The 19,773-nt window shown below is 37.9% G+C and overlaps 1 protein-coding gene and 1 pseudogene across 1 annotated transcript in view; one reads left to right on the forward strand and one right to left on the reverse strand.

Moving 5' to 3' along the window:
- Positions 1-1,559, reverse strand: part of LOC107595926 (cob(I)yrinic acid a,c-diamide adenosyltransferase, mitochondrial-like) — a 4,946-nt gene extending 3,387 nt beyond the window's left edge. The window contains exons 1-4 of the mRNA XM_016286524.1: positions 1,366-1,559; positions 1,166-1,230; positions 960-1,053; positions 798-855 (exon numbers count right to left, since the gene is read on the reverse strand). Of these exons, the coding sequence (XP_016142010.1) occupies positions 798-855; positions 960-1,053; positions 1,166-1,230; positions 1,366-1,469 (321 nt within the window). The 5' untranslated portion in view covers positions 1,470-1,559. The remainder of the gene's footprint in view (positions 1-797; positions 856-959; positions 1,054-1,165; positions 1,231-1,365) is intronic.
- A 138-nt stretch (positions 1,560-1,697) lies between these two features.
- Positions 1,698-10,212, forward strand: LOC107595927 (mevalonate kinase-like; annotated as a pseudogene).
- The last annotated feature ends 9,561 nt before the right edge of the window (positions 10,213-19,773 follow it).

Consider the following 19,773-nt stretch of genomic DNA (forward strand, 5'->3'; position numbering starts at 1 on the left):
TTTGATTTCACGATTCGATTCACGATTTTTTTTTTTTACAAAATGAGATTTAAGGCTTAAGACTAAATGTGTCATTTTATTATTGCTAGGACAAAATACTGTACGTTTTTTTGTGAAATTGAAATATAACACTATAATAATATACTAATATAGCACTTGTAAATTATTGCTCTTTTGTTGGTTTTGATTGCTTCTATTGTCCTCATTTGTTAGTCGCTTTGGACAAAAGCGTTTGCGAAATAACAAAATTAAAATATAATGTAAATGACAAAACTAAATTGAAATTTTAAAACAAACCCCAAATCAAATAAGTAACAAAAGAAATCTCTTCGTATAAACAAAATAAGGCTTTGTCTGTGCTCTTTCCATTTAAAATGAGAGGCAACCACTGCATTTTAATCATGATCCAAACAAAGATGCTGCATACATGCAACATGAGCAGTTTTTAATCTAAATTACATTGTATAATTTCGAAATTTGAAGCAGAAACAGAATGGTTTGACTTCAGTTTTGTGAAACTATGCATAAAAAATATCTGCATGAAACCGAAACAGCAGACGAGCCGAATGAGACGCAGAGTCACTCTCTGCGAGCAGGTGGCACTTAAATGCAGGGTCAGAAAGCTCTTGGATGTCAACAAAAATATCTTCATTTGTGTTCCGAAGATGAACGAAGGTCTTACGGGTTTGGAACGACATGGGGGTGAGTAATTAATGACAGAATTTTCATTTTGGGGTGAAATATTCCTTTAAAGTCATGCTTTGTTTCTAATTAAAATGAGAGAGAGAGAGACAAACCTTCTCCAGCTGATCTGTGAATGAATGGCCACTGTCAATGCAAAATTCCCTAGCTAACCTGAAAGAGAGAACCAGAAACATTTTGCTGTTGGAAATTAACTTCATTCAGCGTTTTCGAGCCATTTGTCCCACACATTATGCTACATTAACTCTATCCATTACCCAATTGCTGATGATAATTCATCTGTTGTTCCCAAAGCGTCAAATATATGATCCTCCTTTGGTCTCCTCTCACCTGTGAAGGTACTGGAAAAACCTAAAGAGGCGAGACATTGAAAACAATACAATGTTTACACAAACCTGACACTTTCACTTTGACATGCAACACGTTAGTCAATAATCAAGTTTGTTGTATAGAATTAAATAACCTTTATCTCCAGTTTTCGTGTAAATCTTGGCAATTCTTCTATTTTCTTCAGATGTGCTAGTATACCTTAGAAAAGTGAGAGAACGTTAGTAACAGGCATTTATCTCAAATTAAATGTCACGCCACACTGATACAGTTTAGTTCATTGGCTACGTTAGCCTGAACACATAGGATATGGGATTCATTCACCATTCTTTTTACCTTCTTTCATGCCCAAACGCAGGCTGCATCTGCTTTATGCTTACATATGTCCCTAAACGAAAGACACGGTGAAGACCCGTGTACTTGGTCACGAAAAACGACATCGTAAATGTTAAAACATTTCCAAACGCGCTTCTGTGTTTACTACAGACCGTTTTGACTGCTTATGCTGCCCGTAGACGGGCGTTCTATCACGCAACCGATGACGCGAGGTGATGCGAAATGCGATTGGTGTTTTGAGAGTCGGGGACAATGAGAGCTTCATCCTGATAGGCCGGTTTAGAGTCAGCGATGTGAGAGGTTAATCCTGATTGGTCCAGGCTACAGCGACAGTTCACGTGTGTGGCAATGGAAAAGCCGCTACGATGCGTTTGACGCTTTGCATCAGGATTTCTGGATTATTGAGCAAAACTGTTATTTTTAAACTGCTACAAGAGCAGTGCGCTGAATTTAGATCGGTGGTTGAACACAAATATGAGATTTTAGCAAGGCTTTATTGCTTTTGTCAGCATACACTGGTACATTTCCCGAAAATATCTTATGAGTTGAGTTGAGTTACAACTTCAGAAGTTCATAGATTCTAATATTCAAGATGCAAACAAGAGAGTTCTTCGTTTCAGCACCAGGGAAAGTGATTCTCCACGGTGAGCATTCAGTCGTGCATGGAAAGGTGGGTGTTTAGTCATCAGAGACCCAAACACAAAGATTTCCTTTTCACTTTTGGTCCATTAGAATGTTTTAGAAAGTCATTGGTTTAGAAAAATCATATTAGTGAATCATATTTTGATCAGGATTTTGCAAAAACCTGATGTACACATGTGTACAAGTTTTATGGTCCTGAAAATCATTTCATATATATTATATGTGATTTACTGTGTGTGGGTTACCTTGTGGGAATAAGGTGGACATTTCTTTTTTCATTTTTAATATTTATACAGTATATAGTTTTAATTAGTTTGTCAGATCTGTTGCTGTGTTACATTTCAATTCTGCTGCTATTTTCTGTTTTTACCAATATTGATTTAATAGCTGTTGTTATAAATTGCTTCAAATCAAGTGTTCTGAAGTCCCTCTTCTGTTCTTAAACAGGTTGCTTTAGCTGTGAGTTTGAACCTGCGCACATACCTGCGGCTGCAGTCCACATCATCCGGTGAAGTGTGCATCAACCTCCCCAATATTGACACTTTTCTGTCCTGGGAAATAACTGCACTGCAGCCTCTTCTGGCTGGGTGTAAAGGTGAGTGGAGATGGGTATTTGTTTTTTAATAAAAAGATAGTTCACCCAAAAATGAAAAATCTGTCAGTGTTTGCTCCTGTATATTCTGTGTCTCATTATTGTTTGGACTGTTCATTGAAGTTGTATTAATACAGTTGTCGGAAAGCAATCACCTCCGGCCCATGTTTCTTTGACTGTTCGTTGTTTCAGCAGAGCAGGATGACCTGAAGGAACTTGATGCAGATCTTTTGAAGAGGCTGCGTGAATTCACAGGCTTTTCAGATGATTCCACAGACACAAGAAGCATGGCAGTGTTGGCCTTCCTCTATATGTACCTGACAGTATTTGCAGAGTAATAACACCATTAAACTCTCTGTATCATTTTGAAAAACTGCATATATTTGAAGCTGCATGTGAACATTGTTGTAATATGCACTTTTGACTTTTGCTGCTGCTGTTTTTTTTTTCCAGGTCTCTGGCCAGTATAACAGTGTCTGTGTGGTCAGAGTTGCCTACAGGAGCTGGTTTAGGCTCCAGTGCCGCCTATAATGTTTGTCTGTCTGCTGCTCTGCTGTCTGCCAGGGGAACCATATCGTCTTCTCTTACACCACAACAGGAGTCAGCCAGGTAAAACTTTATTGCAATGAAATATGGGGCTTTTGTTTAGATAAGGTTCATAAGGATTGTTTCATTTACTTTTAACTCTTTAAAAGTGACTTACAGTCAATTATTCTGGGGAGTGTCCTTCTGAAACCACTTGCAGCCTTTTGGTCATCAGCCCAGATTGTTAGCAATAAGGTGACGCCACTCTTGAAATGGCAACACCCTTCTGATTCAGATGATAGATTAAGTAACCAAGGATCTGAGATAAAGACCAAGGACCAGAGATTAAGTCATTGTCCTTCATCTGTCCTCTCAAAAATCCCTCCAAGATTTGAAAATGTGTTGCTCAAAATACACTTTCCAGGGGAAATAATGATAAAAAGGGGTCAAATTTAGCTGCAGTGATCACCCCTATCATTTTTTTCCTATATTATTTTTCAATAAAAGTGGCTTAGGTTAAGAAGACAAAACAAGAAAAACAACAACTCCAAACTTGGAGGATTATTTTATTTGAACAAAAATACAGTAAAAACACAAATATTTTGGAATATTATTACTGTTTAAAATAACTGTTTTCTATATTTTTATGTAATTTATTCCTGTGATGGCAAGGTTCTCTGATGAATAGGTTTTTTAATATTATAAATGTCTTTTTAATGCATCAATTTAATGCATCCTTGCTCTCTTTATATAATACATATAAACAGGTGTATATATATATATATATATATATATATATATATATATATATATATATAATTTTTTGACGATGATATAATAAAGTATCTATTAAATATGTCAAATATAATATATAATTTTTTGAGGCTATAGGCAGTCTGCCTGTTAACTGTATTAAGGTAATTCAAAATCATTCTTCTGTTTGTGTTGCAGGTGGAGTAAAGAGGAGATGGAGCTGATTAACAGGTGGGCATTCATGGGCGAGAAGATCATACACGGTATCCCTTCAGGGGTGGATAACGCTGTGGGCACATGGGGTAAGACTCTTAGTCTATGACTGCCATCTTATACATCTATGGTGCTGCTTTGTTTGATGCCTTTTTTGTGCTTCATCACCTTATTCTTTTTATAACAGGTGGCTTTTTAAGATACCATGCTGGGAATATAACTCCACTAAGCTGGTAATATTTTACTCTGCAAAAATTATTTTCACAATATATTTTTTCATTATTATAAAGTTACTGTTCCAGTTAAGCAGAAAATTGTATATAAAAAGTTATTTCAGTGAAATTACTGAACCAGCAGAATTTTGAAGTGTGTTATTGGGTTCATTTTCTCCCTAGGGTCCCTATTCTGAGAATCCTTCTCACTAACACCAAAGTACCACGTAGCACCAAAGTGCTTGTTTCTGGAGTGAAGGACAAAATTAACAAGGTAGTAAATGGCTCCCCCCCACCCTTGCATGTTTTTATTTCTGTGCCCTTCAATTAGCATAATGGCCGGTGTGTGTGTGAGGGAGGAACACTCCAGGGGCCCAGTGCTGAATGCCTTTTATAAGAGCTCCAAATGAAACACTCTGCCAACGCTCCTGTGTTCTGTTACCTTGACAACGGCAGCAGGTAGCCTTACTGCTGGCACATCCTGATTGGTGAAGGGGAATTCCGGTATTGTTGTAATGGAAAACAGCAAAGAGTCAGAACAGACTTTAAAGGGGTAATATTCTACACTTTTGTGTCATTAATAGTCAAAGAAGTAAGTCATAAACAATTGAAATTTAGTTTTACCCAACCGTTTCCACCATCTTTTAGAATTAGCTTTAAAGGAATGGTTTAAAAAATCATCTGCATCACTTTCCTTCTTCCATGGAACATAAAAGGAGATAATTTAAAGAATATCCAGTTGATTGAATTCAGTGCGATTGCGGTACATCATGCTTCAACTTGACTGTAAGTGTCAGCAAAAAATGGCAATTTTAACATTAAAATCATGGTGTGTGCCATGTATTTCTTGTGTGCTAACTAGTACTTCACACTCCTGTCCAGTAGGTGGAAAAAAAAATCACTGTTCTTGTATTTTCCCCCCAAATCAGCTGAGTACAAACCACGCCCACAGTTAATTTTCATTGGTTTATCAAGAAGATATGAGTGGTACTACTTGGCAATACAAAAATCACTGCCTTGATGCTAGAGTGTTGTGGATGGTTGCTAGGGCTTTATAATGCATTTGTGGTTTATTATAATTGTAGCGTCTGCGTAGGATCATGCTGGAGTGTTGGACTGTTTATGGCTTAAAAGACCCTTTATCTCTGGACACACTGTGTAGGGTCACTCTGGCCAGAGGGCTGCATAGCAAACTAACAGGAGCAGGAGGAGGAGGCTGTGGAATCACTCTCCTACGACCAGGTACCAGTACACACATCAGAACAGTTTCTTTTACAATATAATTATCAAGAAGATATGAGTGGTACTACTTGGCAATACAAAAATCACTGCCTTGATGCTAGAGTGTTGTGGATGGTTGCTAGGGCTTTATAATGCATTTGTGGTTTATTATAATTGTACCAATCGTTGTTTTTGCATGAATTGTCTTCATGGAACCCTACAGTGTATATTTTGGATATGCTACCTGTGGTTAATCAGTCTGATTGCTTTGTATTATTTGAAAAGTCTCCGTGAGGATGGCATCCTGCAGACTGCGTGACTGTTTAGCGTGATTCGTGAGGTGAATCTCACTTGTCACTCTTGTCTGACAAAGCTAACAACTTGATACAGCAGCTGTCAGACTGGGCCACACTCTTTGTTTATGCCTAAAGCCACTAACGCATTGAATTTTAATCAGGATCTTAGAACCCTCAAAAACAGCCTCCAATAAAGAGGAGATGTGATGCTGGAAGAAGCAGGGCTACGTATATGATGTTTCTGATGTTTATTATGCCTAATAACTTATGTTAGTGACATAGTCATTTCAAGGCACACCTTGTTAAGACTGAATTAAGATTTTTGAGGTAAAGTCCTCTTGCTCAATTGATTCGCAAACAGGATTAGTATTGCTCAGATGTCTTGTGTCCTGTCGCTCTTGTAAATGAGGTTGTTTACTACCTCAGCATTTTTTAAACCGAAACTGGATTCCTACCTTTCAAAAAAGTCATTGAATTCTTCCTCCACTTGACGCGGCAAGTGGTTTGTTTTTGTATCTTGCACGTAAAATTGCACCTAGTTTAATCTTCTAAAACTCTAGAGGAACATTATCAGCCACCTGCTGATGCACACACACACACTCACACTCACACTGATTCTTGGGTTTCACGTTTGAGGGTTTGGCAGATTGTCAGACTACCTGCATATGGTCAGTGCTCCTGACACAAACAAATGTGAACAAGTTGTGTTTCAGCTGGAACAATGTTGCGAAGAAAGTATGTTAAGACATGAGGTACAAATAAATTACATCAGATTTTTTATCTAAACTAAGTTTGTTCCCGAATATGTTTCCTGAACAAATGTTTGCATGCGTCTGACTATAAGTTGTGCTGTTTATGCAAGTGACACAAATGTAAATCCAATCCATATAATATAATATAATAGACAACCCCAATTACAGAAAAGTTGGGACGCTTTGTAAAATGCAATAAAATCAAGAATCTGTGATTTTTAATTCTCTTGAACTTTTATTTAATTGAAAAAAGTACAAAGAAAAGATTTCCAAAGTTTTCACTGACCAACTTAAATGTATTTTGTAAATATAAACACATTTTGATTTTTGATGGCTGCAACGCACTCCAAAAAAGTTGGGATAGAGGCAAAATAAAAGTGAAAAGGTTATAGAATATCCAAATGAAACTGTTTTGAAGCAATTCACAGTAAGCAGGTGAACTGGTAATAGGTGAGGGTATCATGTTTGGGTATAAAAGGAGCTTCGCAGTCTTTGCAAGCAAAGCTGGTTCATGGCTCACCACTTTGTGCCAAATTTCATGAGAGAAGTGTCAAACAAATCAAAAATCACATTTCTCAATGCAAAATCGTCATACAGTCATAAAGTCTTTTACCAACTACCATATGTATGTATTATGTATTACTACTATTATGTATATCTATTACTACATAATATTGTGAAAAGATTCAGGGAATCTAGAGAAATCTCAGTCTGTATAGAGCAAGGCAGGAAACCTCAGTTGAATGTGCCTGACCTTTGAGCCCTCAGATGGCATTGCATAAGAATATGAATAAGTCATGCTGCGAATTGTTAAATATAGCCACATGGGCTCAGGAGTACTTCAGAAAACCGCTGTCACTAAACACAGTTTGCTTCCTTATCAATAAATGCAACTTGAATCTCTGTTACTCTAGGAGAAAGCCATACATCAGTTCTATGCAGTGATGCAGCGGGGTTCTCTGGGCCAGAGCTCATCTCAGATAGTCAGAAAGACAGTGGGAATGTGTGCTGTAGTCAGATGAATCCACATTTCATCTTGTTTCTGGGAAAAATGGACGTCTAGTTCTCAGTCCCAAAGACCACATTGACCATCCAGACTTTCATCAGCAACAGATGCAAAAGCAAACATCTGTCATGGTATGGGGGTGCAGCAGAGCAAATGGCATGGGTTACTGGAATATGTGCGAAGGTATTGACATGGAGGCATGTATTGAAATTGTACAGAGACATATACTGCCATCAAGACGATTTTAATGGGAAGTCCATGGTTATTAGATCAAGACAATGCCAGGTCTCATTCTGCATGTGCTACAACAGCGTGGTTTCATAGAAACAGAGTGAATGTTCTGTCTCCTATTGAAAATGTATGACCAGTCATGAAAAGGAGAATCAAACAACGATGACCACAGACTGCTAAGCATCTGAAGTCTTGTATCAGGCGAGATTGGACAAACATTTTGCTTGCAAAACTTTAAAGGGGTCATATGTTGCTATTTTAAAGATCATTATTTTGTGTATTTGGTATAACAGAATATGTTGACAGTTGATGTGACTCAGTGTTCAATGTGCTTCTGACCCAACTTTCATTTGAGTGATTTGCAGCCATCAAAATCAAAAAATTGTATATTTACAAAATCAAATTTAGTTGGCCAGTGAAAACATTGGAATTTTTTTTCTTTGTACTTTGGTCAATTAATTAAAGGTTAAAGAGAATGAACAAATAACATATTCTTGATTTTATGGCATTTCACAAAGCGTCCCAACTTTCCTGGAATTGGTGATAATGTTTGGGGTTGATAATGTTGATAATGTTTTTGAGAGAAGTCTCTTAAACTCATCAAGATTGCATTTATTTGATTAAAAATACAGTAAAAACAGTAATATTGTGAAGTAATATTACAATTTGACTAAATTAACCTTTTATTTATTTTAATATATTTTAAAATGTAAGTTCAGCTGAATTTTTAGCAACCAGTCTTCAGTGTCACATGATCCTTCAGAAACATTCAAATATGCTGATTGGGTGTGGAAACTCTGATACACATATAAATGTCTTTACTGTCTCCTTGGGTCGATTTAATATGTCCTTGCTAAATAAAAGTATTAATTTCTTAAAAAAAATGTACCAACCCTTTTAGACTATTACATTAGATTAGATTAGATGCAGAATTGACACATTTACACAATTCAGCATGGAGTTCCTGTCTCTTAGAGTATTATTTTTCTAGGCCTTGAGTGTTGATGGGGACATTTTTTTGTCCTTTCTGTTTTCAGAAACCGATAATTCAGTGATTCAGAGCACCATTGAGGAGCTGAAGGCCTGTGGCTTTGACTGCTGGGAGACCAGTATCGGAGCTCCTGGCGTCCAGCAGCACTCTTCAGCTGCACTCGGTCAGGACATACTGAAGATTCTCAACAGCTACTGAGACACAATGAAAACACTGTACTGTATGCATCATTGTTACCGTTAGCAAGGGTGCTCATTGCTGCTGTTACTCTGGATCCTGGTTCAACAAACGTACCAATAATCATACTGTAATTTTCTGGGAATTTTAAAATATCTTTGTGTTATTACATTCAGAGTGCTTATGCATTATAAAGTTTTATGTGCCACTAGATGGCAGCAAAGTGTAAGACAGATTTAATACTGTCAATTTTAGACAGTATGCATGGAACGCAAATAATAGATAATTTTATTAAATATGAATACTAAATTAATCTAAAAATAACATCTAATAAATTTCAGCCTTTTTCATGAAAAGCTGTCATGCACAATATGATTATTTCCTGGCCTGTCTGTGTATTCAAATGTAGTACAATCATCTCATTTGCCAAAATGTTTCTCAACACGGATCACATTTCCGACCAGAACTAGCACAGCTTGGAGCATTTTGGACTGAGTACAGCCGTTGTATTATTGTCACTAAACCCAAAGTAATTACTTTTCAGTTCTTTGCACTTTGTCAGAATATTTTGCACCAGTATGGTTTTGAAGCCAAGGAGTGGATGCAGGGACGCATTTGGCTGTCGACCAGACGCAGTCCAAGTTGATCTGTGAAGCGCGGTGATGAAATAACTCTCTGCACTTAGAGTGGAGCACATTTCCCCATAGTCTCAGGAGAGGGGTGTAATTTTAGTGGTGTTTTGTGAGGAACAGATAAAGAGGGCTATCTTCAGCACACAAGACCTGGAGCTAGAGAATAGGAAATGGATTTGCACTGAGATTAATGTGTTCCTGTAAACTGAAGGCCAGCAGAAGGACAGAACCTCTTATACTTGAACAAGTCAACTTTGAGAAGACCCAGGGAGGTCAGAGACCTCTTTAAAAGTGAGTGTCGTTGGTTTTGTAAATGCGAAGCTGTCAGAATGCTTAATCCAGGCACATAGCCATCATTTCAGAAGTGAAGGGAACATAATGTGCAAACCAGTTTACCTGGCAAGTCTTACTTTCTTCCTCTTTTGCCTTAATTCTATCTTGAGCATAGTTGTATTGTTTTAGGCTATTTATGTTTTGTGCAGAAAAAGAAATTCTGTTTTTGTCCATACAATGCAAGTCAGTGGAATTCAAAAATATATTGGATCATTGGACAATTTTGGTTTAACTATCCCTTTAAGAGCTTGAACATAACTTTTAATGATGATGTGAACATGTTTTATGTGCATGATGCATTTTATTCATGCATCTGAATGCTTATTCATTACCGTTAAAAAGTTTGGAGGCCAACGTTTTTTAATTAAGATTTTTATTCATCAAGCATGCATTAAATTGATTAAAAGTGACTTTTACATTATTATAAAAAATTCAATTTCTAAATAAATGCTGTTCTTTTGAACTTTTTAATCATCAAAGACTCCTGAAAAAAATGCATCAAAAAAAACTACGCAGCTTTTTTTCAACACTGGTAATAAAAAATATTTGAGAACCAAATCAGCATATTAGCGTGATATCTGAAGGATCATGTGACACTGAAGCTGCGCCAGAATTCAGCTTTGCCATCGCAAGAATACATTTGATTTCAAAATATATTAAAATAGAAAACATTTACTTTAAATTGTAATAGTACTTCACAATACTGTTTCGCTTACAATTTCTGTTTTTCTGTATTTTTAAGCAATTTAATGCAGCCTTGATGAGCATAAGTGGCATTTTTCAAAAACGGCAATAAATAAATAAATAACCCCTAACTTTTTAACAGAAGTATACTTTCTTTTTTTATCCCTTGTGTATAGCAGATCTACACCTTTGGAGAACATTGATGTTTAAGAGTCTGACTCCAGAGAACAATTGCAGTACTCTGAGGAAGTGACCTCAGACCCCAGGAGTGAGCCTTTGTCCTCTTGTCAATCATGGTGTGTGGCATTTACCCACAAACAGGCCATCTACCTATATATACACACTATGAATATGCACTATGAGGCCATCAGCTCTAAAGGGTAAAAATGAGTCACATCATCTTTCTTTCCTATTCTCCCCTCTCTGCCACATTCACTTTAGCCCGATCCAATTTGGAGCTCGTCCTCAGACAGATTGAGGAATCGCTTTTCAATATCTGATCTGCTGTAATGAAAAGAGAGAGGGTACTGCGTGTGAATACGGTAACTGGATTAGCGGAGGGAGGAGAGGGCAGCATCGGCCGTTCGAGGGAGAACAGATGAATGAGTAAAGCTGGCTTTAACCAGAAGAGGGGGGCCCTGGTCCGGCCCCCGCCACCGAAATCCCCCTGACCTGCTGCTAGTCATGCGCCTTGTGTTTGTGCTGACAAATAATTTCACAAAACTGGATCCCCCAAATCGTTATCGACTTTTCCTCCATCCTTCCATCCCGTGCTCGAACATGAGAGCCCTTGATAGGGCCAGCTATGAGTTAAACACTATTGGCAGTTTTGAAGTCTGTCCAACAAACAACTGGCAGAGGATGTTAGAGAGAAAAGGTCAGTTTGTGGAGGGGAAAAAAAATCTGGAATAATTGATTTTTTTTCTTCTTTCTTTCCCTCTCTCTGTTGTTTTTATTCATTTCTTTAAATGTCAGAAGGCTTTTGTGCGGCATAGGCAGACAGGTTGTATGAATGAATGGGAACTGGCTGGCCGAGGCTGCCTTTGGTGAACCTTGACCCTCTGTGTGGCGTCCTCTCTGCGCATTCTCAGTTGTGTCGAATCAGTGTCTTCGGCCCCCACCGTAACCCCAGCTTGAATTTTAATTACCACTGAGCTCTTCAATTTAAATTGCATTGATGAAGAGGAATGAGGAGGGGGTGAGCTTTACCTCTCTGTCTCTCCTCCCTGTGAGGCACAGATGGTATTTTTTATCAATGTCAGTGGCAGCTTCTTTCTGCACTGATGAATAGATTCTAAGGATGGCCTGACATTATTTCAGATAAAAGAGGCAGCCGAGAAAAGGGGTCAAGGATGAAGGGAAACGGCAGAGCTATTGAAATATAATAAAAAATATTCAGGCCTTCTCCCCCCTCCCTCTTTGTTCTGTTTGGCTATTACATGTTGTGTTGCATAAAGAAACATCAGCCGAAATGATTTCGCCCCATTCTGTGTGTTCGTTTAGCCAAAGTTCGAGAGTGACAGTTCAAGTAATGAGTAAATGTGAGGACATGATGTGTTTTCATTCCTCTTTTCTCTGGGCATGTGAGCATTGTGTGGTGCTGTTGTGACTCATTCTCTGCAGGGATGTGACAGTGTGCGTGATGGATATGAACTCTGCATTTGTCTGTGTGACACTCTTGTAAACAGATCATAGCAGAAGAGCACGCTGGCACCATGTCCTTTTTGTGAGAGTCGCACGGATAAAAATCAGTGACTGACCAGATCTTCTCAGCAGGCTTTGCCTTTGATACAATTTTTACAGGGAAAGTAACATTCATCACTCCTCTTTATTTTACTGTCCTTTCCTCTTTCCTTCCTTTCCATTTCTTTTTTCCTGACCTGTCTTCTGTCCTGTCATTGTCATCTCAACTTTCTTTTACATTTCCAATTTTCTACTATTTTTCTCTCCTTTTATTGTTCTATTTTTGTGTTTCCTTTTCCTTTCTCTTTTTTCTTGTCCTGTTATTTTCCCCTTCCCCCTTTCATGTTTTGTCCTTTTCTACTTTCCTTTCTGTCTCCTTTTCTTTCTATTCTGATCCTTTCCTTTTCCCTTTCATATTTATTTTCTTTTTCTTTTCATGTTTTGTCATTTTCGGATCCTTTCCATTTCCCTTTTCTCGCCTTTTCTTACTTTTCCCTTTCCTTTTGCCTGTTATTTTCCCCTTTTCATTTTCATATTTTGTCTTTTTGCTTTTGCATTTCTCATTTCTTGTCCTTTTCCTGTTACATAATTTCCTTTCCTTTCCTTTCTCTGTCCTGCCATTTTCCTCTTTCCTTTCCTTTTTCTCTCCTCTCCTCTTTAGTTCATTAGACTTATTGATTTTTAACCCTGGCGACTTTAGCTAAATCGAGACTGTGGTGATATTTCACGGGCAAAGCCTGGTGCAATTCCAATTCGCGAGAAGGCTTTCGTCTTGCCCACCAGTGACCTCTCACCTTCCTTCAAGAGCTCGTGGCTCTGCAGCTGAGCAGGGCTCTTTTCTCTGCTCCTCTTGAGAAGATGCTGCAAGGGTCAGGGTCAAGGTGGTGTAAAATGAGAGTATGTGTGGGAGTTTGTGTGTCTTTCAGAGTAGAGAAAGGCATTCCCCTTCTGCCTGGCCCTGGTGAGAAGTGAGAGCAGAGGTCAGCTGACCCCATTAAGGCTGTCGGGTGCAGAAGAATCTGGCACAGACCTGCACATGTCGAGAGGCTGAAGCGTGTGTGTGTGTGTGTGTGTGTGTGTGTGTAGGAGAGAGAATAGAAGTCCTTGTGTGAGCGCTTGAATAGGTGGGATGAATCAGTGAGAACAGAAGACCGCAGTGTCTTATAGACACTTCAGGTTGATGAATTCACTTAAGGTCCTCTCTTGATTAATGATCACATTTGATCCAATACAATTGTTGTTCACAGTCTCAGTGAAAGCATATCAATTCAATGATAAATGATTCTGTGTAGTATGTTAATAGCACTTGTAATTGAAGTTCTATTTTCACAACGAAAGCATTCCATGTTATATCATGATAATGTCATGGTATTGTAATAGTACCATGTAAATACCATAGTATATGAATATAAAACCGTAATCAAACAGTATGACATGTTTTATGGGTTGTTGGGAATCCTGCGGTATTACTATACTATTTTAAAATATTTATAAAATATAAAAACATTTTGGTCATTCTTTTATAATTGTGTTTGCAACTTTATTGACCTCTTATTAATTTAGAGACTGGAGAACCCTTTTCATACAAATTTGGATTTGTAATTAAAAAGTCCATGGAAACATGAATCAACTACCTATACGCCACTTTTACTGTTTAATAGTCATGGTAATTCTATGATACTACCCATATATCAGAGTACCATGATATATCCACTCCCACCGCCACAGTCCTTTTTTTTCTTGTTAAGGGTTTATAGCAGAGAAATTGCATAACATTCTTTATTATGCCAGTGCTACTGTATATATACCATATTGATTATACAGTATAAAATATCTGAACTGTACTAAGTGTAGTGTTTGGGTGCCCAAGTCTACAGATCTAATTGCAGAGTAATGCTTTTGTTGTGCTGTAGGTTTTGAAGAGCTTCATTGATTTTTGTAGCAGTTCTCATCTCTGCTTGACTAACACTCAGAGCATTAAGCCTGTCAGATTCTGCTCAGAAAATCTCTCAGAGCAAATCAAAGCAGTTCTGAGTGGAGGGTGTCGGGAAAGGGCACCTTTACCTGCTCTAAACACACACACACAGAGTAAAGAACGTTCCCAGAACATGAAGATATTTTGTTGCTGTCTGAAGCTCTGTTCCAAAAACTAGTGAGCTGCGCTACATAGGCAGCATCATAACTAAAATGGAACTTTATAAATGTGACTGATTTGAAACGCACTAGAAAGGCAGCAGCTTTAATTGAGTTTAATAGATGTTTGACAATAAATTAAGCTTTTAAAAATAGAGCTATTGTGAGGATGTTAATCAGTGTTTTATACTTTTGTTAAAACTGTCAGTCCACATTATTTGTTAAATTTTGAAATAATCCTGTTTATCACCAGGTGAAAGACTACATTATGATTCAACAAAAAACTCCAATAAGAGAAGCAAAACAAGCAAACCGCGCCTTTAAACATGTCAAATCTTTAAACATGTTTGTTTTTGTAGTTCTTTTCCTCATTAAAGCCATTAAATACAGTCTTGTACCTTTCTCTTTTTGTCAGATTTTCAAATATATAAATTTATTTTTCCAAAGTTTGAAATTCTGTGATTCACCTTGTAGCTGGTTGGTTTGGTTTGTGGCCTATATAACTCTTTAACAAACACTTTTTAAAAATCCCTCTGGAAAAAAATAATGGATAATATACATCTGGAACCAAGAAAAAAAATGGACAGGCATGTTTGCATAGTGCTTCTTACAGTTTGCCATTAGCATGTTGTTAAATTAGTGCTATGATACTCAAACACAAATAAAACACAAATATTTCACAAAAGAATACATTTCTAATTACACCAAACTATTTCTATAATTTTGTTATTTCTTGAATTAAATTTTAATTAATCCAAGTATTGAATGAGAGTTTGTTTATGATTAACATTTCTCATGTCTCATCCTCCTCCTTCTCCGAGCTCGTTAATGCATTCTGGGACTGCTTTCTCCATACATTGACAATTTGTCCAGTACAAGGTATTTTAGGAGGCAGCATAATTAATTTGCCTACATTTTGAACCTTTCCATTGGTGTGGCCTGCCTGTGATGTCTTAAAATGCTTTGAAAAAGTTTTTGGAACAGAGCTTGAAAGTCCTGCTTTATCCACATTGGCCTAATACACAAAATAACTCCCACTCATTGCAGTGTCAAACTGAATTTCCAGAGCTCTCATAACTCCACTGGGAATGTCATCTGATTGCATGGTGGATTTTCAGGTGTCTAAATGCAGGATGGACCAGACATGGCCGTGTGTCGGAAATTAATTAGTGTTTAGTTAATCCCGTCATCCGACATTCCACTCCATTCTTTCTCTCCTTTTAAAATGCAGATGTTCATATGATAAGAAAGCATCCTCTGTCTGCAGAGATAAGGGTAATTTAATCCAATGCAAATGCAATTACTTGAGCGCTTAATGGAAAATATAACATCCCACTCTGATTTTGGGCTCATTTAAATAAAAATTGACACAAGCAGCCTCCGTGCCGAGTTAAATCCCATCTCATGCAGATCAACTGATTTGATCTGCATTTGAATAAATTAAAATTGAAGCTATACCATCTTGATGTATGAAAAATCATCCATGATGCTTAGAGTGACTGAACCATTTCATCTCCAGCTATCAGTTTCACTCATAGAGATATACATGCTAATTCTGTGGTTTCATTCTCCATCTATTATGACTCGGACCTGGAGCTGGGATTTGTCCTGCGGTCACCTTGGCTTTAAATTATGTGTGCAAATGACCTGTGGTGGGCCCTGACCGTGCCGCGTTTCGCCTTCCTGTCTGCCCACTCGGCTGCTGTAATTAGAGGTAGGAGTGTTCAGATTTCATCTCCTGAATTCCTGATAATATCTAATAATCTGAAAGCGTTTTAAAATTGGTCTCTCATGCTCATGCATTATGCATGAGCTGCTGATTGCTTCTTTGCATAGATTAGCAATCATTTTACAGATATATTTTAAGAGGGGAAAAGGCTCATAAGGACGTGGAGACTTTAGGTTTTGCATTGGCTGGCATTCGAGAAGCTAGTTACAGGTAATTTAGGTCCCCTCTCTCACTCGCCCTCTTTCAGCTCCTGATTTCTGCCTCCATGCACATCATCAGTTGAGGAATGTCTCCAATTTCTTGTCCTCTTTTCTCTTGATTACTCACTTGTTGAGCATTCAAGGCATCTGCAGGGCTCGTTGTGTCCTGCGCTGTTTCCCAGAGTTCTAGTGCTGTTGAGCAATCAGCACACATTAGTCATCAGGAGGCACTGTCATCTGCATATACGTGAGGCTCAAGTCAAATACTTAAGCGGAGTGACCTTTTCCTGCCCCCTGTGCCCGTCACAGATCGGCATGAAACAGAAGGTGCGGGTATGGTCTAATGAGCGGGAAAACGAAGCTGTAACCTGGCCTCCCAGGTGAGCTGTACTGCCTTCGTCTCCCCGGCAGCCGTTTGACCTGCTTCGCCGTTGGGTGCGTTCATCTATATTAATGCTTGAGGTGTTAAATGCTCCGAGTCACCTTGGACTTCAATTGCTCTCAGGAGGAAAGGTGCTGTGACATGACAGTGATATTCTGTAATGAGAAAAAAATGTTCCACGTAGCTTTCAAGTGGGTTTGAGAGCTTTTCTTAACGTAATGTGTCACGATATGAGTGACACGCAGTGAGCCCACAGGAACTGAAACCTATTTTTTTCCACTTCAAAAACAAAAGATATCAATGAGATTTTTGACAATGTTTAAAACTAATATTTTAAATGTACACTCAGTGTGGTCTCTGAGCAGCTGAAACATACTCACTTTATCTTGGTAGCTCCCTCATTAATGGACACTTGTGGAATAAATGAATAATTATTAATTCAGTAAATATTCAGTAAATAGAGTTTTTGTATGAGATGCTGTAGTCAAATTGCATACAGAGTACAAAATTGTGCTTGCGTAGAAGCATCTGCGTTCGCATTCTTGCGCTGTGTATGTTTTGGCCTTAAAGTAATAATTCACCCAAAAAAATTTGCTGAAAGTTTACTTACCCTTCAAGTTATAGATAGCCCAATGTATCCCCTGCTGTGAATGGGTGCCGTCAGAAGGAGAGTCCAAACAGCTGAAAAAAAGCATCACAATAATGACTTCAGTCAATCAAATAATATCTTATGGAGTGAAAAGTTTAACCAAATCTGTTCTGATGAAGAAACAAACTTATGTGCACGTTTCGTAAAACTGTAAATGTCCAGTGAGTGGTTCTAAAAGCACATTCAATTTTCTCCAAAAACAGATGCATGAATGTGAATCTGACAACATTTTAAGTTGGTTGTTGTATGCAGAGAGTGGTGCTAATTAATGCTCTATCACGCTTGACAATAATGTACTACCTTCACTAAATCCTATTCTAAACCTAACCGATAGTGTTAAAAAACAACTGTGAAATAAAAATAAGTTTCTTTTGTGTTCTTTTGTGACTTGTGTTTCATGGGACCCACAACCAAGTGCCCCCATAATCAATATTTGTTTCAAAAGCAATAAAAGCTGTTGCCGTTTTATTGCCACTTGTGTTTTTTTCAGCTACAAACTGCAGTGATTTTTTTATGTATAGGTATGTTTTTGGAGTTTTGCAAAAATGTAGTTAGAGGCACATTTTTCCAAAGAGTCTGTGTTGCATAAAGTAGTGCCATACAGAGTCCTTTGTCTTACTGTTTGTGTTTATATGTATGCATTAGCATCTAGCTGAAAATTCATTATTACTTACTAGCAATAAAAAATGCTGTGCAGCTTCGCCCCTTTAATTTTTCTGAACAAAAAAGTCAGCTGTTGTGAGCAATATTTGCCTAAGATGCATGGAAAAAGTAGTATATCCAGGCAGCTTTGAAATAATATTTTCAGTATACTGTGATTTGGGACTCAATAATTCTTATTATGTTAATTTCCCCTTCTGTTTAAGATGCACAATACAGTATGTGAATTGAGATGCAGGGTCTGTCTCCCAGAAACCGTTTGGAGTAATTCACCTCCAATGACCAGTCTGCTCTCTGGGCCACATGATCATCACAGCCTCACCTTTACTCCCAAGCACTGTTCCCTCTCATCTATTGCATCCTTTGTCTTCTTTGGGCTCTCTGGCTGTCTGGGGTGCGACCCTGCGGAAGTCACTGCCCTCTCCCTGACAGTCCATCACTGCACTGTGCCGCCAGAGCAGGATTCTACCCGCCGGAGACAGAGTGCGATTGGGAGCAGTGTGAGAATGGCCCTGTCACACTCGATAAGCCGGCAGGACGCCCTGAGATGGGGACATATGGCATGTTTGACAGGGAAAGAGAGGGTGTGAATGGCACAGAATGATAAAATGGTGTTTTTCCCCCTTTGGCAATGTCATGCTTTCAGGGAAGAGAAGCGTGCAGAGGGACTGACCGCTATTCAGCCAGGCGCAAGACCAACTCAAGCCCTCAACTGACATCTCCTTCAAGGTCCTGAGGTTCTCTCTCTCCTCTTTTTTTATCTCTCTCTCTTTCTGTCTTTCTCCTTCTTCGTTCTCTGTCTCCCCCGCTGACTGGTGGATTTGAATGGCACACATCACACAAGATCCCATCAAACCCTGAACTCTCTTCATTGTCACTGGCTGTCAGGTTCAATTATTTCATATCAGGTTAGTGTTAGAACAAAAATGGGCTAAATTAATAAGATCAATGTGATTCTGCTGTTTTAATCTGCGTGATTATGTTGATAATGATAAAATACTACAAATCCTAGTTTTTATTATATTTTTTAGTTTTAATTTTTATATATTTTTTTCGTTTTCAATTTTAGCTGAAGAATTTGTTGTATGCTTCTGTCAATTTTATTATTATTATTATTTTTTTTTATCTAGATGGTATTTATTTTTATTTCAGTTTTTGTTTATTTCAGTTAGTAATATTAGTACTTCAAATAAAAAAAATATTTCAGTTATCTGCCAAAGCATCATTTCTAATTTTAATTTAGTTAGTTTTTTTTAATCTAATATTTATATTTTATTTTATTTCAGGTTTGTTTAAATGAACAAAAATGTCTTAATAGTTTAAATGTTAACTGTTAAAGGGCCTTGAGGTCTTTCAGGCCTCTTACAAAACATGAGTTTCATTCCAGTTTATTCTAAAGACGTATAAATAAAACAAGATTCTTCTGGACTGCATATGTGACTGCTGTCAGTGTCAGTGGGGTCTTGATTTTCACTCAGGCAGTGGCTTAGACCACTATCCTTGTAAGATGTCACAGAGTATATATGTCAAACCAGAGTGCCACTGCTCCTTTAGCTTTCGCTCAGCATTATTCCCAAGAGGCCTTCAGTCAGTGTAATCATAAACACACACACACACACACTGTTGATAGTAAAACAGTGAAGAAAATAGCTAGGGGACTTCTTGAGAACAGTACTCACCAGTTCGTTTGTGAAGATCACCTTGACTTTAAA

Source organism: Sinocyclocheilus grahami, unplaced genomic scaffold (assembly GCF_001515645.1).
Source record: "Sinocyclocheilus grahami isolate Dianchi unplaced genomic scaffold, SAMN03320097.WGS_v1.1 scaffold211.1, whole genome shotgun sequence".
Classification (NCBI taxonomy): Eukaryota; Metazoa; Chordata; class Actinopteri; order Cypriniformes; family Cyprinidae; genus Sinocyclocheilus; species Sinocyclocheilus grahami.